This window comes from Amblyomma maculatum, chromosome 2 (genome assembly GCF_055883805.1).
Source record: "Amblyomma maculatum isolate TAMU_Amacu chromosome 2, ASM5588380v1, whole genome shotgun sequence".
NCBI classification, from domain to species: Eukaryota; Metazoa; Arthropoda; class Arachnida; order Ixodida; family Ixodidae; genus Amblyomma; species Amblyomma maculatum.
The window spans coordinates 17,294,835-17,320,676 of NC_139345.1; the positions used below are offsets into that span (position 1 = coordinate 17,294,835).

Below are 25,842 nucleotides of genomic sequence, written 5' to 3' on the forward strand. Positions count from 1 at the left end.
CCAGGCGACAAAGTATGGGTCTGGACGCCTATTCGCAGCCATGGACTCTCCTAAAAACTATTGCGCCATTACTTCGGGCCCTATGTTGTCCAGCGACGTTTAAGCGACGCCACTTATGAGGTGGTGCCAGACGGGGTGTCGACATCAAAGCAACGCCAGCAACAAGCCGACGTCGTCTACGTTGAACGTACGAAGCCGTAAAACTCGGACTGACCTTGACCTCCTACTTCCTTTTGTTCTCATCGGGACGATGCTTCCCGAGGAGGGAGGCAAATGCCGCATAGAAGATGACGCTATAGGCCCTCCTTGGCGTTGTATCGAGACGTGAATATATATATATATATATATATATATATATATATATATATATATATATATATATATATATATATATATATATATATATATATATATATATATATATATATATTGTGGCGGCAAGCGATGACAACAGGAGAACAGTGGACAGAGAGAAGATGCTCGATGGTCATGAGATGACGTTTAATGAATCTGTATGCGGGCCTAGCGCGCGCGCTCCTGCCCGCGCCACTGCCCTCTTCTTCCTCCTCCGTCCGTAACATGACCCGGGGCCACCGAGCGATCGTCCCGATCGTAGACGAGGAAGTTTACCGATGATGATTCCATGGCATGATGATGGACATGTCTGGATGCTTGAAGAAGAGGAAGAAGTAAGAATAGAATGGCTTGCCGGTATGATGTCTGATGCGTGGGTGATCTGCCTCCCATGGAGCTGTCAACAGTCCGTCGCCAGAGTCCACGGGAGCGATGGCTCGAGGTCACGTCGGGCCGCTTGGGCGGGGGTTGCGTGTTCTTGTCCATCGGTTTCTTCGGGTCGTTCGGGTCTTTCGGGTCCTTCGTCTCGGTTCTGATTGGCTTGTTCTCCTTGTCTTCAGGTCCGGGCTGGGGGCTGGGCGGTGGTAGTTGGTCATGTCCGGGCTTGAAGAGCTGGGGCGAAGCTGCTTGGCAATGTCCCTGAGCCCTCGGTCGATGGTTCCGGCTCCAAGGGGAGGATGGAGATGACGTACGCTGCACCTCCAACCAAATGTTACTTGGCGGCAAGCGATGACAACAGGAGAACAGAGGACTGAGAGAAGATGCTCGATGGTCGTGAGATGACGTTTAATGAATCTGTATGCGGGCCTAGCGCGCGCGCTCCTGCCCGCGCCACTGCCCTCTTCTAATATGCTTTGAAGTTTTAATCTGTACATATAAATCTTACTATTCTCCTACTGCGTGCGTTAGTATTTACTCTTTTATATTTTGGTTTATCATACTTACATTTCCTTCTCTATTCCCTAGCATTTATTTTTTTAATTTTTGCGATGTAGTTATACATCTCAAAATCTAATATCTCTGCACCCCAATTCTAAGACGATCCCCCTGTGCGGATATGTGCCATCACATTAGAGGATAACAACGACAACAATATATGTATATATTGTGAAGAGGAAGAACTACACGAGGAACATTCTAGGCAGTGGCATCGTGATCGCTGCGCGTGTTGGACCTGACGGTTTTCGCTGTTGCTGTGCTCGCCGCTGATCTGCCCAGTCCTGCTGATCGAGTCCTGCTGATCTGATCAATAAACCCCCATCTTACATTTGACGGAGCTGCCGGTTAAGATCTATCCTCTCACCCTGGAACTCCGCAGCCGCACATTACCACCTCCTGCGATGCCTGAGGACGTTAACCACCAAGTCCTACAAGTTGGCTCGGCCATCATCTGTCCCGGCTCCCTCCGCCAGCGAGACCCCGCCATCTTCAGCGGCACTGACGACCACGACGTCTAGGACTGGCTCACATCCTATGAGCGGGTGAGCGCCTACAACAAATGGGACGCGGAAACGAAGTTAAGTAACGTGATATTCTATCTTACCGGGGTAGCAAATCTATGGTTTCGCAACCATGAAGCGGACATTCCATCATGGTCCGTGTTCAAAGCTAACTTCGCTGACGCTTTCGGCCGTCCGGCCGTGAGGAAACTCCGCGCTGAACAGCGCTTGCGTGCGCGGTCTCAGCAGGTTGGTGAGAATTTCACAAGTCATATCGAGGACGTCGTAGACTGTGCAAGCGCGTGGAAGCACAGATGTCGGACGTCGACAAGATTAAGTACCTTCAGCAAGGCATTGATGACGACGCCTTCCAGATGCTCAATGCTCGAGATATCCGCACCGTCGCAGAAGTGTCCCACTGTGTCAAAGTTATGATGAACTGCGCAAGCAAAGGGCCATAACTCGCGCGAACACCATGCACTCTGAGTCGCTTGCTGACCTAGCTGACAGATGCAGCTGAACACTCTGCGCTGCTGCCACAAATCAAGAGCTTCATTCGGGAAGAAGTTGCTCGACAGCTCTTCCTTATGTCCTGCCATGAAGAGCCTTCCTCACACCTAGCTCCCATTTTGCGCCAGATTATTCAGGAACAAGTAGCTGAGTCTCTTCCTCCAGCCCCTCAATCTATGCCTGTCGCAGCCCCCTTGACATATGCGGCTGTTGCTGCCCGACCACTACCTACGTATGCTCCGCCGCAACCTGCCTACGTTCAGCCGCCTCCTGGTCCTGCTCGAGGACATGCGCAGTTTATTCGACCGGCCCCAAGACCGCGCAAACCCTGGTGCACGACAGATAACCGCCCAATTTGTTATACTTGCGGACTGGCTGGACATATTTCTCGTTATTGTCGAAACCGTCTCCCAGAGTCGGCACCATCCTACTCATGGTTCTGGGTACTGGTCTTCGACGCCTCAGTATTCCGCGCCTACTGAGCCTCCAGCCAGCCGTCATTTCTCCCCAGACCGCTCAGCCATGACCGACCGCCGTTCACCGTGCGACGTCGACAGAACGCTTCATGTGAGGAAAACTATATAGAGGCCGCAGTTCCTGAGGCGAGAACTGCGACCCCGTCGAACTTTCAAAGTCCTCATCTGTCGCCGGCCAACATTATTGAAGTTTTCGTCGAGGGCGTTGCTGTCATGGCTCTAATTGAAACTGGTGCTGCGATTTCGGTTATGGACGCAAAACTAGGTAGCTATTTAAAGAAAGTGAAGACGCCAATTGCGGGACTTTCGCTGCGAACGGCCAGCGTTCAGCATACCAAGCCCTTAGCAGCGTGCACCGCTCGAGTAGTTATCCAGAATTGCCTTTATACCATTGAGTTCGTCGTGCTGCCAAGTTGTTCACACGCTGTTATTTTAGGCTTGGATTTCCTGTCGCGTCACGCTGCTATTATCGATTGTGCTCGAGCTGAAGTGGGATTCTCGACTTTTCCCGGTGCCTTACCAGACGCTGATCCACGAAATTCCTGTGCTAAAGCCCTCGTCGCCGAAGATATTGACCTTCCTTTCTGCTCTTTTGTGCTTGTTCGTGTCGCTTGTGCCTCTGTAAGCGATGAGACCGTTCTCTTCACACCAGCCCATACTTTCCTGCGCCGCAAGTGTCTTCCATTGCCCTACGCTGTGCTCGCTATTGCCGCTGGCCTTTCCATGTTATGGGTATCTAACCAATTTAACTCCTCTACTGCTTTGCGCCATGGTGAATGCCTCGGCAGTATCCAGCCAATCGCATTCTTCTGATCTCTGAGGAACCTGGCGACGCGTCGCACTCCGCCGTGACTGCGCTCAGCCCCCCTTCACCTGCGCTTGCTCCTTCCTCTACAGACTTGTTCCTCCACTCCATCGACGCCGATCTTCCTCCAGCGCAGCGCACTCAGCTTTTGAACATACTACATCATTTTCGCGCCTCCTCCAACTGTCATCAAAGTTGTTTGGGTTAAACTGCTACAGTCACTCATCGCATCGACACCGGCACCCACGCACCACTGCGACAGCGCTCCTATCATGTGTCTGCAACCGAACGCCAGGCTATCGAAGAGCAAGTCGAACTAATGATTCAGAATTGCGTGATTCAGCCCTCAAGCAGCCCTTGGGCGTCACCTGTTGTTCTCGTAAAAAAGAAAGATGGTTCTATCCGCTCCTGTGTCGATTATCGCCGCCTGAATAAGATTACGCGAAAGGACGTCTACCCTCTCTCACGCATCGACGACGCTCTCGATTGTTTGCAATGCGCCGAGCTCTTTTCTTCCCTAGATTTACGTTCCGGCTACTGGCAAGTTCCCCTGGAAGCGGCTGATCGCCTCAAAACTGCCTTTGTAATTCCCGACGGCTTGTACGAATTTACAGTTATGCCGTTTGGCCTTTGTAATGCTCCGGCAACATTTGAGCTGATGATGGACACTATTTTGCGTGCCTAAAGGGGAAGACGTGCCTCTGCTACCTCGACGACATTGTCGTATTTTCTCCTGACTTTGATACACACCTCTAACGTCTGAAGCACGTTTTGACCTGCCTATCTGATGCCGGATTGCAGCTGAATTTGAAAAAAATGTCGTTTTGCCGCCCGCCAGCTCACCATTCTTGGCCACGTTGTCTCCAAAGAAGGTGTATCTCCAGATCTTGCCAAACTTCGTGCCGTAGCAGCCTTTCCCAAACCGACATCCATAGACGACCTACGTAGCTTCCTCGGGCTGTGCTCTCACTTTCGTCGCTTTATTAGAAATTTTGCTTCAATTGCTGTTCCCTCGACAGACCTCTCCGGCAGTTCCGACCTTTCGTCGTGGTCGCCAACGTGCGACGATGCCTTCAATACTTTACGCCAGATCCTCACGGCACCGCCTGTCCTACGTCACTTCAATACCACAGCGCCTACTGAGGTCCACACGGACACCAGTGGTATTGGTCTCGGCGCTGTGCTCGCTCAGCGCAAATGAGGTTATACTGAATACGTGGCCGCCTATGCTAGCGGAACACTCACGAAGGCTGAATCTAATTACTCTGTCTGTCACGGAAAAAGAGTGCTTAGCGATTATTTGGGCTCTTACTAAATTCCGCCCTTACCTCTATGGCCGCCCTTTTGACGTAGTGACGGACCACCATGCGCTTTGCTGGCTTTCCTCACTGAAAGACCCGTCCGGCAGACTGGCAAGATGGGCTCTTCGCCTTCAGGAATATGATGTCCGCGTTGTTTACCGCTTCGGCCACAAACATCACGACGCCGATGCACTTTCCCGCTGCCCCCTTACAGCTGAGGTCGCGAGCGTTTCCTCTTCCGACGTTTCCCCGCCATCGCTTCACATCAATGACATGCCGTCAGCGCAGCGGCAAGATCCTTGGATAAATTCTCTCCTAGATTTTATCTCCAATCCTACAGCTGCTTCTCCATCACGTGCTCTCCGCCGCCATGCTTCCCACGTCGCCATTCGTGATAACCTCCTCTACCGCCGCAACTACTGCGCAGATGGCCGCAAGTGGTTGCTAGTTATTCCCCGGCAGCTACGTTCGCAAATCTGACTATTTCCACGCTGACCCGCAATCCGGTCACGCGGGTGTCTTCAAGACATACACTCGTCTCCAGCTGCGCTACTAACACCTTCGTACTCAAGTACGCTCGCTCATGCCTCACCTGTCAACGTCGCAAGCCATCTCCTCAACGTTCCGCTGGAGAGTTGCTACCGTGACGCAACCCACCACGCCCTTTCGACCGCGTCGGCATTGATTTGTATGGGCCGCTTATCTACACTGCAGCCGGCAACCGCTGGGCTATTATAGCCGTTGATAATCTGATGAGGTATGCAGAAACCGCCGTACTTCCATTTGCCACAGCGTCAGAAGTAGCTTCCTTCATTTTGCAGCGATTTCTTCTTCGCCACGGCGCACCTCGAGAGATGCTCAGCGACAGAGAACGCGTTTTCTTGAGCGACGTTGTGAAAGCCTTGCTCACCAAGCGCAGCATTATTCATAGAACAACCTCCGCCTATCATCCTACGACTAATGGCCTAACTGAGCGTTTCAATCGTACCCTTGGCGACAAGCTCTCTATGTACGTCTCCTCCAACCACCCAAATTGGAACTTCGTCCTTCCGTATGTCACTTACGCTTACAATACCGCAACGCAGTCTACTACTGGCTTCTCTCCTTTTTTTCTCCTCTACGGCCGTCACCCCTCTGCTATACAATCGACACCATACTCCCGTATCAGCCAGACATATCAGAGTATACTCCTGCGCCTCAAGCAGCCCAGCATGCGGAAGACTGTCGACAAATTGCCCGCGCATTCACATTGAAGTCCAATAACGCCATAAATCCAACCATGACAACCAACACTCGACACCGGACTTCTCGTCTGGCGCTCTTGTGTGGCTGTGAATACCTTCCAATGCTCCTGGACTGTCTTTAAAATTTCTTGCTAAATACCATGGCCCATACCGAGTTCTGGAGTTCTAATTATCTCTCCGAGTTCTAATTATCTCTCCGGATAATTATGTGGTGGAACCTCTTACGCCGCCTCATGATCTACGCCGGCGCGGACGCGAGATTGTTCACGTCCAGCGCCTTAAACCCTATTACGACCCTGCCGTGTTGCTCACGCCGTAAGTCGCCAGGATGTCTCCTCTTCGTCCTGCGGGTAATTGTGAAGAAGAAGAAGTACACGAGGAACATTCTAGGCAGTGACATCGTGATCGCTGCACGTGTTGGACCTGACGGTGTTCGCTGTTGCTGTGCTCGCCGCTGATCTGCCGAGTCCTGCTGATCTGATCAATAAACCCCCATCTTACAATATATATATGATACGTGGCAAGGTTAGTTCACAAAGGTTAGTCCAGGATGACACAGCACACAAAGCACAAAACGCAAGTTAGGCGCAACCATTCCTGATATGCGGGCCTCAGGAGTTGGGGACGGTGCAGGTCGTGTCGACACTTTAGCAGTTGGGTCAGGTAAAAGAGCGGCAACTTTGACGTCAGACCGTGGGGTCAGTTCGGCGAAAGTGATGCCCTCAGGAAGAAGGTGCACAGCAAGGCTGAAGTTCAAGACGAATATAAGCGTTGTTATTTTCTACGTGCACTATGTTATGAGGGAGAGCGGTTCTATACGCTGCAGTGTCACGTCGGTTATGGGGCAAACAACGTAGTCGCCATCAGGAACGGAGGGGAAAGGCGGCATGAGCACATTCACTGCAGCTTCTGGTGGCAGACGAGTAAATGTAGAGGAGCGGAGACGGAGTGTTGAAGTATCAGAGGCCTGTTTGTCAGGACAGAGTGGCAAGTCCAGATGAAGCAGTCCAGAAGAACAGTCAATGAGAGAGGAATGTGTAATTAAAAAGTCGAGTCCTAACATAACGTCGTGAGGGCAACTGGTGAGGACTGGTAATAGCACAGGGATATGGCGGTCGGCAATGGTAATTCTCGCAGTATACATACCAATCACAGTAGCTGTGTTGCCATCAGCAACACGAACGGTAGATGAGGAAGCGGGTGTGAGGACTTTGTTGAGGCGTTGACGGAGCGGGGAACTGAGGACGGAAATGTGGGCGCCAGTGTCAATAAGGGCAGAAACTGAGACTCCGTTCACAAAAATGTCAATGAGGTTACGTCTGGGTGCGAGGGTCAGTTCCGAGTTGACAGTCCGGGTCGGTAATGCAGCGTCACTCCCGGGCACTGCACTCGCTAGTTTCACGAGTAGGTGCCGGCGTATGATGGGGAGGAGTTGCGACGAGGCACCGGTGAACGGGATCGACGAGACCGTGGAGATGGAGATCGGCTGGAGTGACGGACGCTTGAGACGGCTTCGGTGTGAGGTTCATCTGGGTGAGGAGGGAAGTGTCCAGTTCCATTATATGCGGGGCGGAGCTGTTCAGGTTGGGCAGGGAAGCGTCGAGGTCCGTAGTAGTACCGACGGTCAGCGTTGTAAAAAGAACGAGGGGTGGGGAAGGTACGACTGCGGCAATAACGTGAAGTGTGGCCGGCTCGACAGCAAATAAAACAAATTGGCCTGTCATCTGAGGTGCGCCACTCTGCAGTATTGCGACTAACGTAGCGACGTGGGGGAGCTTGGCTGGTGGTTGCAGTAGCCACTACAGGAAAAGGATGCGATGGTGATGAGGCCGGTACGGGGTTGGAGGAAAGACCTAGGTTGGCAAGTTCCTGGCGGACAAGAGCCTGTATCATGGCTACGGTGTCGGGCAGTGGAGATGGGACTGGTGCAGGAGCTAAGGCCTCAAGTTTTCGACTGACGATCCGAGTCATGGTAGTGGACAGAGGAGGCTGTCGCAGAGGAGGCAGATCATCGCAGGATGATGCAGCTGCCGTGTTCGGAAGGCGCTCAAAGCCATGTATCAGGCGTCGTTGTTTAGCCTGCTCGAATCTTCGGCAAACTTGAAGCACCGACTCAACGGTAGAGCAATCCATGTAGAAGAGGATGTTGAAGGCGTCATCTGCGATGCCATTGAGGATGTGCCCTACCTTTTCACTTTCCAGAATGGAGCTGTTCGCCTTGCGACACAACGCGAGCGCGTCTTGAATGTATACAGGCAAGGTAGGATTCCGTGGTGGATTGGGCACGAAACGAAAGTTCGGGAAGCTTTTGCTTGCAAATTTCCCAGGTCACCAGCTCGTGCTCGTGATTTCGGAACTACGTGCGAGCGGTTCCTGCCAAATAGAAAATCAAATTGGCCAGCATGACGGTCGCGTCCCAGTGATTGTTCCTAATGCATCGCTCGTATTCATCCAGCCGGTCGTCAACATTTGTCTTGTCTTCGCCATTGAAGATGGGAGGACGAGTGGCTGTGCCGATGTTGTTGCGGTGGTAGGAGTTGCCTCAGAGGTCATAATGGCAGGTCAAAGGTAGGTAGGTAGGTATAAACTTGAGTGTTAAACTCTCAGCTAAACGCAGTTATAAAAACGTCGCTGCAGCAGCCTTAGAATGAGTAGAACCCAGTGCCACACCTTAGGCAGATATTTTCGAAATATAAAGGTTTACGCTTTAAGCGACGGATATACATCCGGTTTAGTCTGAAAGGCGCTGCCGTCGCTGAAACCCAGAACTGAGAAAAACGCGTCGGAAAAACGGCGCACGTAATTTCGAATCACAACTATAACGCACCCATTCGTTGTGCAGCGTTCAGGGTGGTGCATACCATATCACTTCAAATTTATCATCCATCTGCTGGTCAAGCTGGAGGCTATATGGTGCTCACTTAAATGTAGGTGTCTACCCAGATGTGAGACCGATACTGCGCTTTCCTTTTCCGGAAACAACACCAGCTAAAAAGGTTTGTGTTTTTATCCAGGAAAACCACACGGGTCTTGATTTTTGGCTGAACACTGAGCCGCTGTGGTCATCAAACGGAAAATATTCCACCACGCTGTACACCGAAAGAGCCCAGTACTTGATCGCCAACAGAAACGAGTCAAAGGTATGGCTACGCGTATTAGCTTCACGCGAGGATTCTAGGGTCCAAGTTTTAATCGAACATGTTTATATCATGCATGCCTTATTCCTGACGATTGCACGATTGAACATGAGTTGCTCTCGCAGCCCCTGTTTCTGCTCCTGAGCCATCAGGCCCCCCACGGTGCGGAAGCATACGCACCCTTTCAGGCACCGCAGGAAAATATCGACAAGTTTCCTTACATTGGAGAGGAAAACAGAACAATATATGCAGGTAGGGGCAATCTTCTCTTCACTAAAAGATCCGTTGGTTGGTCCCGCATGTTTTTGTTGTTGCTTCAGGATTATCTTAAGAGACGAAAAATTTACGAGAGCACTGTTGAATGTGCACTGCGAAAGTGCGAAAGCCTGCGCGTTGCTGCTGCGCAGGGTCTATAACGTTTGTTCTCATTATCATTATCAACTAAATGCACCGTCATTATCATTGCTACTGTAATCATTGTCATTATCACTAATTGAAGTGTCATTGCCATCGCTACTATAATCATCACGGCAGACAAACAGAAGTATGATATGATTTCCTCCTTCCCGGGCGTGGCGTAGTTGGTTAAAGCACTCAGCTGGGGATCAGAGGGATAGAAGTTAGATTCCCTATGGAGACGGGATGTCATTATAACTTCATTTTATTGATAGCTATAGTGTGAAGGTTTTTGCCCTAAAATTTCTTGTTATCTTCTGCCTTAGTGGCAGAATCTGGCATGCATTACTTCGGTGAATGGGTTGCTGCTGAATGGTACGCAGTTGGTCATTCCTCAGTCCTTTCGAAAAGCAACTCTAAGCAAGCTGTATAACTGCCACCAAGGCCTCTCACGATGCTGCAGTGCGGCTAAAGGTTCCGTCTGGTAGCCGGGATTTGGCAATAAGATAGCGCCTTTTGTGAAACAATGTAACATTTGTGCGACGCATACGCCGGGACAAATCGAACAGATGATTGCATCGCCAACACTGCCTTTTTCTTGGTAGACAATAGAGGTCCATCTGTGCCAAATTCACGGACGGAAATATCTTTTAATAGTAGATTATCTTTCGGTACCCGGAGACCGCCATTTTGTCGTCAAAAAAAAAAAAAAAGAATGCCCCTCTGATAAGTCAAATGAAAGCAGTTTTGTGAGACATGCAATTTCCGAGTGTGAGGTTCCCAAATTATCGGTGCAGACTTCGAGCAGTTTGCAAACAAGTACGGATTTCCACACGTCATCATGAGTCCGAGGCACCTCCCGAGTAAAATAAGAGGCACCTCCTGAGTAAACAAGACTAAAACAAAACCCGAGTAAAACAAGAATATTTAATGCAAGCGCGAGAATGCTTCGATTTATGTATCTTCCGCATGCTTTACTTTGATTTTATACAGAGCCAATTAATGCATTGCACAGAGTCATGTGGTAGCACATACCCAACATATCTTGAGGCGGTTATCCGTCTGCAGAAGAGAGCAGTAAAAATTATTACTTACTCAAAACCGTCTCAGTCTAGCAAACCACTCTCAAAAAGTGGTTTGCTAGAAAAAGAAGAATACAGGTTGACTTAAAGTCAACCTGTATTCTTCCTTTTCACTTCATATACCCTTTCAAGGTAGCGCGAACAATCGACAAAATCCTCGAATTTAATGAACCACTTCCTCATAGTATATTTGTACGTCCGAAAAGAGAGACACGAGCAGCTAATGAAAAACACTTCAATTTACAAGTGTGTCGCAATAGTTATGGGCAACGTCTAATCAAGTTCAGTGGAGCTTTGATTTGGAATGGCGTTCCTAATGACATTCAAATGGAAACAAATTTTTCGCAAACTCTGGAAACGTTCCTGATGAACATGTGAAGTTGTGGTGTGAATTGTTTTTTTTTTGTTTTGTTTTGAAGATAAATGTATTGTGGTCGCTTTCCTTGTTTTCTCTTGATGTGTTGCGAATTTCTGACGTTTATTTCATGAATAGAGTGTGTTCGTCTTGCCGTGCTGCGATTATGTTGTATTGTGCTGTCTATGGACCCGACACTTGTCCTTAGCTATGGGTCCAAAATCTTAGTGCATATCCTATTGTTATAAATTATTGTTTCAAATAAAAACAAAGGAAACGAGGGAAGTTGCACATATGGTAAAGACGAATCTCATTTTGAAATCGAATAGCCCATAATTGACCTTGCTGGATTAGAGGGACACACCTGGTGTTCTGAAAGTCAATCCAGCGTAGATACTAATGTCGAGAAGGCTTAGAACGAGAGTCCCAATGCTGAATTCGTACCGCAATTCAGGACAATGCTGCCTGCAGGAAGCAGTGGCCAATGACCGTAAGGTCAGGAAGGGGCAAAGGCGCCACTTCGATCAAAGTTCGCTCTAAAAATCTCCCAGAGTTGTTGAGGCCATATGGTGTGGGTGACTGATCTCCTAACCAATGGTAGCGTGCTCGCAGCAGCGCCACAACCGCATTCATACCACGTTGAAATCCGTAATGGAGTCGAAGTCTGCCGAAACAAGAGAATGCTCAACGTAAGAAGTGAGTGAAAAACCCTTGATGTTACTTGCGGTGTCAAGGACGCCAGGATCAAAGCTCGCGTTAAGATACCCCACAGACAAATATACAGGGATAGTCTTCTTATGACATACATACGCCATAGGCCCCCTTTTTAAGTGATATCTTACACATTCGTTCGGTAAAAAACCCGTCTGCGCAGTAGCAGTAAGGGTAGTTGTCAGCACCGCGTGTCGGATATAATCGGAGGCTGCATGATAAAGGGGATCATGGTAATTTGCGGTTCTGATGATATATGTTTGATTGTAGTGCGATAGTCAATGATGCGTTAAGGAAATAATTGAAAATAAATGAAGAATAAAATAAATAAAAAATGAAAGTGGAAAGGTGGTGTTCAAGGATGTCAAAATGCTCAGAATGGAAAGACAAGACTTCATGATGCAATTACGAAAAAATGTTATGTACTTGGTCAATTATATTGAATAATAAAACAAAAACAGATAGACTGAGAAAAGGGGGTTCAGAAGTGTAAATATGCTAAGAACGAAAAACCAGTACCTGATGCTAACTGAGAAAATTTAGAGTGTGTAATTGACAAATTGATCAATGAAAATAATTGCAACAGATGAAAAATGCGTTTAAAGATGCCAATCTGCTCAAAATGTAAAGTCAATGTTTGCTAATTCTAAGTATCTTTAAAAAAGAAAAATGAAATAAAATTGAATAATTATACACGAGATAAATGTGGTCCTGCCCGTCTGTACGAAACGCTATCGTGTCGTTCTCTTAACGGCAAGCTTAAGTGTCCTCATAATTTGAATAAGGTGCACTGGATCCATCGCTGTCGACAAGTGTGAGTTTAAGGAACATTATAATAACTGCAAAGGCACAAGCTTGAAAAGACGCCACCGTAATTCAATTTGTAGAGCAATGCATGCGAAATTCTGGGGGCAGTTGTTCTGGTTCCATCGGCGGCATGTACAGCTGCGTTTTTTTCGAGTTGCTATAAAATTATCATTGAGTGTTAAGATTAACAAATGAATGATATTGCGTTGATAAACACCAAGAATTAAAAAGGTTGCACAGCTTTATCCGCGCTGAACCTAGTTATCCAATCGACGCGGTTGTGCAGTAGATAGGGCGCTGGACTACTGTGCACATAGATGAGGGATGCCATCAAGGCCGCAGTAACCACTAAAAGTACAGCTGTCGTGTGAAACGCTATGCCAGTGCTGTGAAGAGAAAGAAGCACGTGCGAACATTTAACTGAGTTTGTGGACGACACCACATCTTGTCCAATTCCCCATGATGGGAACGTATACCATTTTTCAAAAGGCCAACAACCACAACAACATTTCAGTTGGTGGCACTGCTATCGCTGCGCTTGTTCGACCTGACTGTCTATGGGCTCTATTCGCTGCTGATCTTCCGAGTCTCAGTGCCTGTAAATAAACCCCATCTTACATTTGGTGAGTCGCTGGCTAAGAACATCGATTCTGGAGCCCCGCAGCCGCACTCTCCTGATACCCACGATGCCTGAGGACGTTAGATACCAAGCCGTGCAGGCGAGCCCAGCTGCCATATCTGTGCCGGCTCTCTTCGCCAGCGGTACCGAGCTATCTTCAGTGGGACCGATGACCGTGATGTAGAAGATTGCCTCAGCTGCTGCGAACAGCTGAGCCTATGCAACAAGTAGGACGACGACACAAATCTCAACAACGTCGTATTTTATCTTACCGGAGTGGCTAACTTGTAGTACCGGAACCACGAGAGAGGTATCCAAAGTTAAGCCACCTTCAAAACGACTTGGTCAGAAGTGTTTGGCCGTCCGGAGGTCAGGAAACTCCGCACAGGTTGCGTGAACGGTCGCAGTAGGTGGGCGAAAGCTTTACGGGCTACATATAGAATATGACTTACGCAAGCGGGACCTAAGTCAACAAACTCTCAGAGCTTTGCCCAGAGCATAGCGACAGCAGCGTTGTCCAGAGACGGCAGGAGGACCCAGTCCATGTAGCTGGCCGGGCGGATGGCAATTGGAATTTCGGCGAGAGACCTGACTCGAATGCTACAATACTCTTGACAGTCCCATACTATATGGGCAGCGGTCGCTGGACATCGGCACATCCTTTCGGCACATCGACAGATCGGTAGTGACGGCACATCCTTTCGCCGGAGCCGTTGGGAAAAATTTTTTCCTCAATGTTGCTAAGCGGCGGACTAATGTCTGCGTAGCCCTCGATAACTGTTCCGGCATAGGGGGAATGGGGCGTGCCGGTTCCTAAGCGCGTTCCTCTCTTCCATTGCGGATGTGCTCAAGGGCCTTGCGCCGTCGCTTCCTCGCGATTGCGTTGAAGGTGGAGGGTTACAACGGGGAGGTTTTGGTACCCGCTATGGTGGAAAGTGCGCTCGGCGCGGTTGATATTTTGCGTGCTGCTGCTCGTGCCTCACTGTTGGTCCACTAGTTGCCTTCAATGCCTGTGTGTGCAGGCACCGAAGAAATCGTCATTCTAATGTTTAGCTTGAGATTGAGGTCGTCAAATGTCTCTAATAAATCACCGGTTATTTTAGGGTACGTTGACGGACTCGAGGTAACTCGTCTGCACACTTCATACGCGCGAGATGAATCCGTGAAGAGATGTTAGTCTGTGCTTGGAATCATATTTTTGAAAGGTTTGTATATGACCCACTAAGGGCTACAAGCTCTTTTTTCACAGTGTCGACGTCATTCGACGATGGGCAGTGTGGATTTGTTCACCACACGATGGCTGGCATCGACCCACGCCACCGCCCGGATATACTTGGGAACGTTTGTGTCGCTGTTATGCGTGGTCATTAATAGAGACTATGTGCTCTCGGTCACAAAGAAAGCTCTTCAAGAGCATTAGGGGAGGTCCAGTGACACCGTCTGATTCTAGTTTGTGAGACAAGATGTATTGACCAATGGAATCGATTGCTTTACTAAATTATTCGAATACTGCTCCTGAGAACATTCCTTATCAATAGCCAGCCTAACGTAATCTATCAGAGAAGCTAGTGCAGTATCTGTATAGATATTCTTCGCCGAAAGCTGTGTTGACTACCTGTCAATATGGTAAATGTTTAAATTTAACCTGACAACCTTATTTCGTTTAGTTTTGATAAAAGTTTATCTAAAAAGGGAAGAATTGAAATCGGTCGATAATTATTTGCCAGAGCTGAATCATCTTTCCTATTGTCATCTTCGTTATCTTGGGCTGATTTGAATAACTGCCCCATTGAAATACGAGATTGCAGATATGGCTAAGAATCGGTGCAAGCAATGATTGCATGATTTTCATATGCTTTCCATGGTTAATGTCAACGCCTGGCCGGTCATCTTTGAATTAGCAATTACGGATAGAACTTCGCCTGGACACGAAGGGGGCGGCGGGGGGTAGGGGGTAAGAAAAGAGGTTTTCGGACAGCTCGCAATAGAAGGCGTGCCCAATAAAGAGGAATAATAATTAAATGAATAAAAAATAATTGTTTATATTATTTGCATTTACTAGGAATCAGATAAAATAACGCCATCGTGAAAAATAGATTTAAAAACCGTAGGTCAGTACGAATGTTCAGAAATTTGTCTAGCACCAGCCATTTTTGTGAGAAGCCTTATGTGACATCTGCCAAATCGGCCATGCCACGAGCTGGCGTGACGGCGCGCAAACTATAACAAATCAGTAGGCGCACTTTGTCAACTACCGCCTTCCAGGTGAATGCCTGTGAGTTTTTGCTCACAACCCGACAAAGCCGATGGTATATTTTCTAGAGAAGGAAGATTCTGACATCTTCGCGTTAAAATTCCCCTATGGTTTCGTTGAGATTCGTGGCCTTCCTATAACGAGCCCCTTGCTTCCCTAATGTCTGCCGTATACCCTTGCATATTACAGGTATGGTAGATGCTCTCGACCAGTCTGTAGGCGAGCTGTTCCGGACGCTAAGTGATGCCGGCATGCTGGACAACATCGTCGTCGTCTTCAGCAGCGACAATGGCGGCGCTCCCTTCGGCCCCCACGCCAGCCGCAGCTTCAACTGGCCACTGCGCGGCGCGAAAGGGCCGCTATGGGAAGGAGGCATTAGGTCGGCTGCTTTCATCTGGAGTCCTCTGCTCAAACGAAAACGCACAGTCTCCAACCAATTAATGCATATCACGGACTGGTTGCCCACGCTTTACTCAATAGGTGGTGAGTACGCAGGTTTTTGCTGTTCAAGCCCAGGTTCAAGGTTTTAACAAGCAGTGCTGGTATAGATGATATTACAGCAACTGTTTTTGCTCGTATTTAACGGACGAGAGTGAAATTGGATTAATAATGCTCGGCAAGCCTATCAATACGGAAAAAAAAAAAATCGTTTTTACTGAGGCAGGCTTTTTGCTTGCATATTTGCATAGCCGCCAGTTGGCTTCAAGAGTCGAGTTGTTAGGCTCATCTAACATTTCTGTTTTCAAGGAATTGGAGCGCGTTGAAGATGTTCATATACGGTGGGAACGGTAGATATTAGAAGCAGAATAAGAGTTAGACGCATTATGGTGTGTCTGTGACGTGGGACCATCAACACTGTCCTGAGGGAGCGACAGGCACGGTGGCGCTGAACTCAAAATATTCTTCAGTTGAATGAATTCTCTAAGTAAAGAAGTCGACTCGGCAGAGGGGATGAGGGAAGTGCCCACGGACATTTTTAAGATATAATGCTCTGCCATTTTGTCCGCACTCTAATAACTGGTGAGAACGAACTTTCAATGTAGTCATCATTTCCCCCCTGCTTGCTATGCATTGAATAACACTCCTTTAGATACTGTAACTTCGTACAAATATTTGGGTGTGCATATTACTAATGACCTCAGCTGGAAGCAACATATTGATTACATTATTAACAACAGTAACCGCATGCTTGGGTATTTGCGCCGTAACTTTTCGAAGGCACCTGTTTCCACTAAAATGACTATGTACAAAGCATTGGTACGTTCAAAGATTGAATATGCTTCTGCAATCTGGGATCCCGGTTTCACGAACTTGAAATCCTCACTTGAGATGGTTCAAAATAATTCAGCGCGTTTCATTCTTTCCAATTACAGTCGCACTAGCAGCATAACTTCAATGAAACTAACGTTATCTTTGCCATCTCTCGAGCTTAGAAGGAAAATTTCACGTCTTAGCCTTTTTCACAAAATTTATCATCATAACGAATTGAGGCATACTTTCATTTCGCAGCCATCGTATCGCTCCTCCCGCGTTGATCATGCTTACAAAGTAAATGTCATAACTTGCAATACTAATGCCCTTTTTCATTCCTTTCTACCTCGTACGTCAGTAGAGTGGAATCGCCTTCCGCCCGATATCGCATTAATCCAAGATCACGATTCATTTCACTCATCACTGATGCAATATCTTGAAGCTGATCCGTGACACTTTTTCCCCCCTGACTATTATCTTATTTCCGTTTTTGGTTTTTCATGCTTGTTTGCTCCCAGTGCTGTTGTTCTTTTCGCTGTATAATGCTGTTCTCTCACCCCTTATGATTGTTTTCAATTTATTCCGCTTGTATAACTTTCTTTATTGTAAGATTGTTTTCGTTGTTCTGTATTCCCTTGTTCGTTTAGCCTTTGTTATGTTTTGTTCATTTAGTGTTCTATGCTTTCTATCATATATGATGTACCACTCCCCTCTGTAATGCGTATGCGCTTGAGGGTAATAAAATGAAATGAAATGAAATGAAATCAGAACCCAGAGTCTCGAACATTGCAGATACTGGCACGCACATTAATGATGGCTCCTGAGCAGTCTTATCGCGTTGTGGCTAAAAAACGTATCAGGTCAGGTACTAGCAGGTATGAATTAACGAGCATGAAAAAAAAAAAACTAAAAAAAAACTGACCTTGACTGAAGTGTAAACTTTAAAGGACAACTCCGCAAGATTTTCGAACATTTCACGCTGACTATTACACTATATCTCTTGAAACTCTCTCTATATTACTTGATTTAAAGTGTTTTATTTAGAGAGAAAACAATTATGCATATGTAAAAACCATGAAGCTGAAGCATGGTTTCGATATAAATTTCACGTCACTACAGATCGACATATGAAGTCATGAATACTATCACAAAAATTATTTAATGAGCATTTATTGTTTGAAAGAGCCGCTGTTAATGTTTGAATGGATCCTTATTAGGTCGCATCTAACGCAACAAATCTCGCCGAAATAGTGGCGCCAAACGTTACTAGACGGGTCCTGACGCCATGACTGAAACAGTGTGGTGATTAGCTACGAAAGAGAACAGGCTGCAGTATGTTGCAACGAGATCTAACAAAGAACGAATGCCTCGTCGTGCCTCGCTACACACCCTTCGTGGCTTGCTTGCATCACAGTTGCCATAGAAACTGTGACGCCAGCCGTGTTCGAGCCTCCAAAGCAGCGAGTAGGGCAAAGGCACGCACAGCAGACATTCCTCTCGCTGGGCGCTTCCCCCTCATCGTCTCTGGCGCGGCCGTTGCTCCTAAACCATCATTAACGGACCTCCAAGTATCGCCACTTCTCTTTCGTACCAAAATTGTAACGCAACCGCTCGACGGGCAGCGCTCCGAATGGTGCTTTACGATTTATCTGCCGAATTGACAAGCATCTGCAAGACTACCTAGCGGTATGGATTCCAATCGGCATATGTACCTCCAGTTGTGTGCCAAAATCGCCTCACTGCGCTACACTACCCGGCACAGTGGGCGTTTCCAGAGGAGTGGAGGGGGTGCGACATAGGAAGAGAAGAGGAGGAGCAGGTGCTGTCAGGGAATCAGGAAGAGTACAAAGAGCATCAAGGTGGAGGTCGCGTGGTGGTGCGCACTACACGAGGAAGCGTGCGTTCCTGCACAAGCGATCTTTTGCTTTCATACAAGCATGGGGTCCTATCTCGAAATTTTTTGCCTCATAGTTACCAAAACCAATTTCGATTTTTTTTTTGTCGATTGAACGGAGAGCGAACATTGATGGTTGTGCAGCTGGTGACTGCGCGCAACAAAGTATTTTGGCCGCACGAATCATCCGAAACGAGTCCAGGATTTTGGAAGATATTTTAATTGTGAGTCAATTGTGTGATATTATAATATACTCGCATTTCTAACTTTCGTTCGTCCTCAACTAGAATATGCATCAGCCATCTGGTCACCACATCAAGAGTATCTAATCAAGTCCCTAGAAGATATTCAAAACCGTGCAGCATGTTTTATTTCCCATGATTACAGCCGCCATACCAGCGTGACTAACATCAAGTTGTCCTTATCACTCACAAGTTTACAATCACGTCGGGATATCGCGCTTATCTGCTTGCTAAATCAACTAATCGACAGTCACCATGCATCAACAGTGCCACTTACTAGACCGACTCGCACCTCCCACCGCCTGAATAATAATATAAGTTTTCAACGTCTATTCGGCCGAACACATGCATTTAATTTCTCTGCCTTGCCACGGGCTATAAAGGGTTGAAATGGTCTTCCCGAACGCATCGCTAACATATCTGACCCACTAAAATTCAAAAACGAATTGAGTACCGTTTTGCAGTCAGAATAACTTTTTTGTATTGCGTTCACTGTGTGCAGGTTGATTTCGTCCAATGCCGCTAACTATTGTATAATGTCATAATCCTCGGTTTATTACTTCTCATGCATGCTCTAATACTTATTTGCAGTTCCAGTCCTGTATTACTGTTAACTTTTGTACTTTAAACTATGTACCATTGTTTCTTTTGATACACTGTAACCCCTCCCCCTCACACAATGTTCCATGTTTGGAACCTGTGAGGTATTTGTATAAATAAATAAATAAATAAATAAATAAATAAATAAATAAATAAATAAATAAATAAATAAATAAATAAATAAATAAATAAATAAATAAATAAATAAATAAATAAATAAATAAATAAATAAATAAATAAATAAATAAATAAATAAATAAATAAATAAATAAATAAATAAATATTCCAAGGCGGAGAAAATATTTGCTTTTAGAGTTTTCGCTGCGCTCGAGGCGTGTAGTTAAAATGTATTTAAGAAAACCAAGAAAACCAGATAGCAAGGTTGCAGGCCAGTTGCTGGGACACGGTTTCGCTTGGCAGTTTATCATTGAGAGTCTGGAACATTTTTTGGCAAGGTATTAAACACCTTTAGTAAATGCGCGCCACACGCGTAAATTGGTTTATAAGAAAGTAAAGGTGATGTATCTGTCCCACTTGTCGATGAGCACCTGAACCGCACCGTAATAAAAAGAAGAAAGGTGAAAGCGAAAGGAGTAAGAGAAATGGGTTCCTAATTGAGGGCTACGGAATAATTTCCACCACCTAGATACCTGCAACGTGCACACTGACATCATAAAGAACACGAAGTCACCTTGAAGCCTAGGATTCTTCGTGTGTTTATTTTGTGAGGCGATTGCGGGATATTGTAGGATATTGTTATGCGCATGTTTATAGGAATGGTCTGAGCTCGCAATGAGGGAAAAAAAATTTGGCTGCAATGCCTTTCATTCACTCGCACTGAGTAGTTAGAAAAACAATGAGCGTTGCTTAAAATGGAGCAAAGAATTATTGTAAAATACGTTTATGAACCTATTGATAACAATGACCTGAGCGATGACAGTACGGTCGCTGTAATAAGACATTCAAGTTCCGTAATTATGTTTATTGTTCGTGCCCTCACCAATGAAATATATGCGTTTTTCAGGAGGCGATGCCGCAGACCTGGGTAAAATAGACGGAATGGACATGTGGCAAGTTTTGTCTAACGGGCTGCGCTCACCTCGCGTCGAGATTCTTTGCAACTACGACCCCTGGATTATGAATGCTGCGGCCATTCGCCATTACGAATACAAGCTGGTACTGGATGGCACACGCCTGTATAATCAGCGCTACCCCATACCTGGGGGTAGTCGTCCGTCTGATGACCTCGACGAGCTTCTTGTCAAATCAAGCGTGGCGAAGACGCTACGGTACTACTACGAAACGAAACACCCAAGACTGTCCAAGAACTGGAGGGAGAGAGCTACGCTCACGTGCCGAAATATTAAGGAGAACTTTTCAGAGACGGAGTCTGTTTATCTGTTCGACGTTGTCAAGGATCCTTGCGAACTGAACAACATTGCCAGCTCTCATCCTCAGGTAAGTACGGACATTTGTACACTGTAACAGTGGCTTCAATAAGACGCACACGGGAAAAAGTGACACCTTGGCTATATGTGTGACGCTTAAGTGGCTAACCAGCACGAGATGAGTGAGCGAGAATTTGCGTTCGCCTTAGTATGTTTGCTATTCTGTTGAGCGGCGAGCAAAAGTTACGTTTGCACAAGTGACAGACGACACCAAGCGTGGTACAGAGAGAGAAGAGCAAAGCTAGGATGTATAATCCCACATTAACGGCATGGTCAGGACGGTAGTAAGCAGTTTTGTCAATCACGCCGCTACCCAGACATCAGAGTGCTGCGGTGCTAACTCAGGCAGTGACAGACAGTACATTACCCTGCACACAGGTAAGGAACAGAAAGGCAGAGGGGCAAAGTGACTGTGATCGTGTGAAACTATTAATTTTGGGTCAGCGGTAGCCGTGGCACGGCCATCTGACACATTGATCACTGTGCGGCTGGTCGCAACCAGGTGCTGTAGTCTATAAGGATCAATTATAGATACTCGATATCACAAACTCTTGTAGACCTGTACAACCTTTAGCTCTCTCGTCTAATCAAGAGGACAGGAGCATACCTAACAGCCCCTCAAATTGTTGGGCAGTGATCTCATATATTTCAGTTAATTATTCCAGTAATCAAGAACACACTTCTCGATTTTCTCTGGAAATTACAACAAGTATTGTATTCACTAGCTAAATGAGTAGAAACAAAAATAAATGGCGCGAACGGCCCACTGCGGAGGTATATTCCAGCGGAATCCTGCTGCTAACTCGTGCGGCGCCATTCACAAATACGGCATCCGCCCAGTAGGCTTACATCTCCTACGCTCAGCAGCTGCGACGCTCCCTTCTGGTTGGCTGAGATCGCTGTAGATTTCGTAATGGTGCAAACCATTTGTGAAATGAAATATACTTTCAATGTTTGGCCGCAAATAAGTGTGACGGCTGCAACTAGCGGGCATAGTAACAATAACATAAAATGACTCCCGCCGTCGAGATAGCCATCACATAACGCACCGTTTAATCACTCATGCAGACAGTGTTGAGGCCCAGTCGCCAAGAGCTAAAGGTCCGGTCACTTTTCATGGATATTTAAAAGCCACGGTGTTGAAGCCGTGATCAGTGTTGAGTTACGATCGCAGCTCTATAGCGACCAATGCCTGAGTTTGAAACTCTTTGTCATCGACTGCGCTTGAACTCTGTATTTACAAACTGCTTGCTATACAGTTTCAGCCAAATGAACAGTCGGCATTGAGACAGCTGCATCTCGATTGAAACCGTGGAACACATCTTGTTTGAGTGTCCTGCAATATGCTGATGAGCGTAAATACTATGAACGTTGCATGGACAAGCTCTACAGTTTCTTAGGTCCCTTAGTCTGCCCTAGGCAACAGAGGCGTACAATGAGCATCCTATCTACACATTAAAAAGAAAACGCCGTAACATCTCGACATGATCTAATTCATCCTTGCAATTGTTCGCGCTGTCAACTATGTCAGCTCATTTGTCGGACTATGAACCTCATCATTTCGTGTTAAAATATTAATCGACAATGCACCCTAATACGTTATTGGAATGCATCATGAAACCGTGCGAAGCGACAATGGACAAGGAAGAAGGCAACACGACAAAGCGTGGAACTTCAATTAGTTTATTACAACGGTGCGTCCCATTTTATACTGTCATCGCAATCACACTATAACCTAGCAAACGATAATCACGTAACACTGGTGCGCAGGTTTGTACGGGACATCAAGCTATCTAGATATGCAAACTGTTTACCTAATAAGTTGACCGATGTTTTGCTGCCACACGAGCCGCATTCTTTCTTAATACAGTAGGCCTCGTACACTTCTCTACTAAGTTTAGGCGCGACCTTTTTCAAGATATTCGGCTCGCGGTACTGAGGCATGCAACCACGGCAGCGGCGACAAAGGTGAGCCCCATGCCCTCCCCCCGCCAATGCGCCAAAACCTGCGTGGTGCTTCTGAAGTCTGGTGTTTATACAACGTCCATTCTGTCCAATGTAGCTTTTGCCACAGGACAGGGATATTTTATAAACTACCCCAGTTTACCACGGGCCAAATCTGTTTGTGTGCTTATTGCGGCATTCCTCTTTGTGCCTTCCCGGCATTTTATTGCATAGGCGAGCCAGCTTTTGGGGTGCGGTGAAGACCACCGGCACATAGTCTTTCAGAGCCACTTTTTTCAGTCATACTTAAATAACTAGTTGAAGAATAAAATAGTTAAAGTTCCACGCTTTGTCTTGTTGCCTTTTTCCTTATACCCTCCCTGTCTTTTTGCGCGGTTTTATGATGCATTCCAATGCTAGCCACCTACCATCCCTCCTCTCACTATTGTACGTTTTTATTGGCGGCATTCTGTATTCCCTGTTCTTTATTTCTTTTATTTTCCACCTCGCTCTCATTCCATATTTCTCTCCCCAACTTCCTTTTCTACCCAGAGTAGCATGCAGTGAATTCTAAACGCCAGCTTAATTGTGTGTTCCATTAACGAGTTTCTCTCTCTCATGATTGGCAAACAGATGACAGTTATTCGAATATGATTCCGATGCGCCTAGCAACCTGCTGTAACGTAACCAATCCTTTTTCTATCACTTTCAGCGTTGAATATATATGTATGAAGTTTTAAGGAAAGGCCTAGTTGTAACCGAAATTATCTTTCTTGCGTACGACGAGATGGCTTTGTTTTCGCGCTGTAGCTTCGTCAGTATGTTAAAAGCACTGTCAGTGGTATGTTCATTTTGTTATTTTTTTTTTGTCGCAAAAAAGTCGTTCGCCAGAAAAAAAAAAAAAGATCAGTAGTCGACAACAGGCTGCTAGCACCCGTTATATACACACTTATTGACCGCGTGTTCATCAGCCTCATCGCCAAGCATTGTCATTCCGTGGTTCCGGTGATTGGTCCTTTTTACCAGTCTCCTGCTATTCGCCACTTCCTCATTAAAATTCGATCGTTTTGCAAACTGGCGAAAAGTGGCTGACTGACAAATTGGGCTGTCATACAGGTGGGGAAGGTGGATAAAACATTCCTTATTCTCGAGACATTTTTTCCTCTATGGGGCAGAGAGCATTATGTTAACTTCGCAAGTGCTACGAGTCTGGCGTTCTTGGTTATATAGGAAGGATAAGAGTTTTATCTCAGAGTGCCTTCTTACCCGTTCGGTCACGTTCTAAGTGGCGGTGCGTACAACAGAATCCGTGAAACTACGGTCAGTTCTAGCACAGTTGAACAGAGTCAAAGTTAGGTTACATGCAGCATAAACACTTAAAATAACTGCTAATGGCTTAATGCTTTCTGATCCGCCGACTTAATAATATGGGATTGAATTATTAGGACACTTGGCTTACGTTTGCTGCGTCAGCTTCGTATGTCGATGCTTGTTTGGGTGCATCAGGGCATAAAAAAGCCATAATTATTGATATTTTCTGTATTTCCGGGGTGTCTAGTTCTAATTGAATATATTGTTTGCCATTGTAGGCACAATATTATCACAGGGAACGTTGTTACGCTGGTCACAACTTTCAACAGGACCCTTCTTCTGGTCGGTGCATGATGCTTATTCAATTTTTGTTTTCTAGACGCCACATGCAGATTCGCATAATGATAATGTTGAAACTTTCTTTCGCGTGAAGAATCAGGTTAGTTTATCGAACAAGAGGAAAATAATTTGTTCATAATCAGCGCCAAGATCCAGCAGCGTTGTATGCCCAGCTAGCGTCCCTGATCACTACGTTGTTGGTTGGTTGGTTGGTTTGTGGGGTTTAACGTCCCAAAGCAACTCAGGCTATGAGAGACGCCGTAGTGGAGGACTCCGGTAATTTCGACCACCTGGGGTTCTTTAACGTGCACTCACATCACACAGCACACGGGCGCCTTGCTTTTCGCCTCCATCGAAAAGCTGCCGCCGAGGCCGGGATTCGGTCCCGCGTCCTTGGGAACAGTAGTCGAGCGCCGTACCCACAGCGCCACCCTGGCGGGGTGATCACTACGTTGTATACAAACGATGAGAGACGGCAAAAATAAAGCGAGTTCTTCCTAAATGACGAGAATGTGAGGGGAAACGTTACTAAATAAGATTCTAGTGCTGTTTGAGAAATGTAGTATTTTCCTAAACCATGAATGATTTCAGCATGTGCGCCAATATTCCCACCCTTTCTTCCAACAGGTCGTGGTGTTTCTTAAGCAGCGCATTGCTGCTTACGCTGCCGTGGCGTTACCGCCGCAGACAGCGCCGAAAGATCCCGCCGGATTTCCAGAACACTACAATGGAACCTGGGCTCCATGGCTGGATTAGCCCTGACTGCGGGGGTGGCTGTTGCTGGCCCTACGGGGCTGGGACGGAAGGTCAACGCCGCTTGCGGCGGGGGCTAGCCAGGCACCAAATTTTTATCTGTTGTAGGCCGTCATTGCACCCGCCACCGCTTAGGTGGTGGACGACGGCTGTTGCGGCACACTTCTTTATATCTCCCTCTTCTTTTTCTTTCTCCTCTACTTTCTCTCTTCTGTTTGCACGAGGCAGCGGATGTGGCATATAGCTACAGAGCCAGTAGCAGGCTCGTGCATTTTCTTTTCCTTCTTCCTACAGCCACAACAACAACAACTTTGGAAGCGGCCTTTCAACTAGTTTTTTTTTTTTTTTTGTGCGAAATTAAAAGAACTTTGCGACCAATCGCAAGACTTAGGACTTGGTTTTGGTTTGTGGGGTTTAATGTCCCAAAGCAACTCAGGCTATGAGAGACGCCGTAGGGGAGGACGCCGGAAATTTCGACCACCTGGGTTTCTTTAACGTGCACTAACATCACACAGCACACGGGCGCCTTGCTTTTCGCCTCCACCGAAAAGCGGCCGCCGAGGCCGGGAT

At 46.8% G+C, this 25,842-nt stretch overlaps 1 protein-coding gene across 1 annotated transcript in view; it reads left to right on the plus strand.

Moving 5' to 3' along the window:
- LOC146198061 (arylsulfatase B-like) overlaps positions 1 to 25,633 on the plus strand; it is a 41,160-nt gene extending 15,527 nt beyond the window's left edge. Inside the window, exons 5-9 of the mRNA XM_084592558.1 lie at positions 9,144 to 9,269; positions 9,392 to 9,518; positions 15,680 to 15,973; positions 20,502 to 20,935; positions 25,147 to 25,633. Coding sequence (XP_084448684.1) covers positions 9,144 to 9,269; positions 9,392 to 9,518; positions 15,680 to 15,973; positions 20,502 to 20,935; positions 25,147 to 25,275 — 1,110 coding nt within the window. The 3' untranslated portion in view covers positions 25,276 to 25,633. The remainder of the gene's footprint in view (positions 1 to 9,143; positions 9,270 to 9,391; positions 9,519 to 15,679; positions 15,974 to 20,501; positions 20,936 to 25,146) is intronic.
- The last annotated feature ends 209 nt before the right edge of the window (positions 25,634 to 25,842 follow it).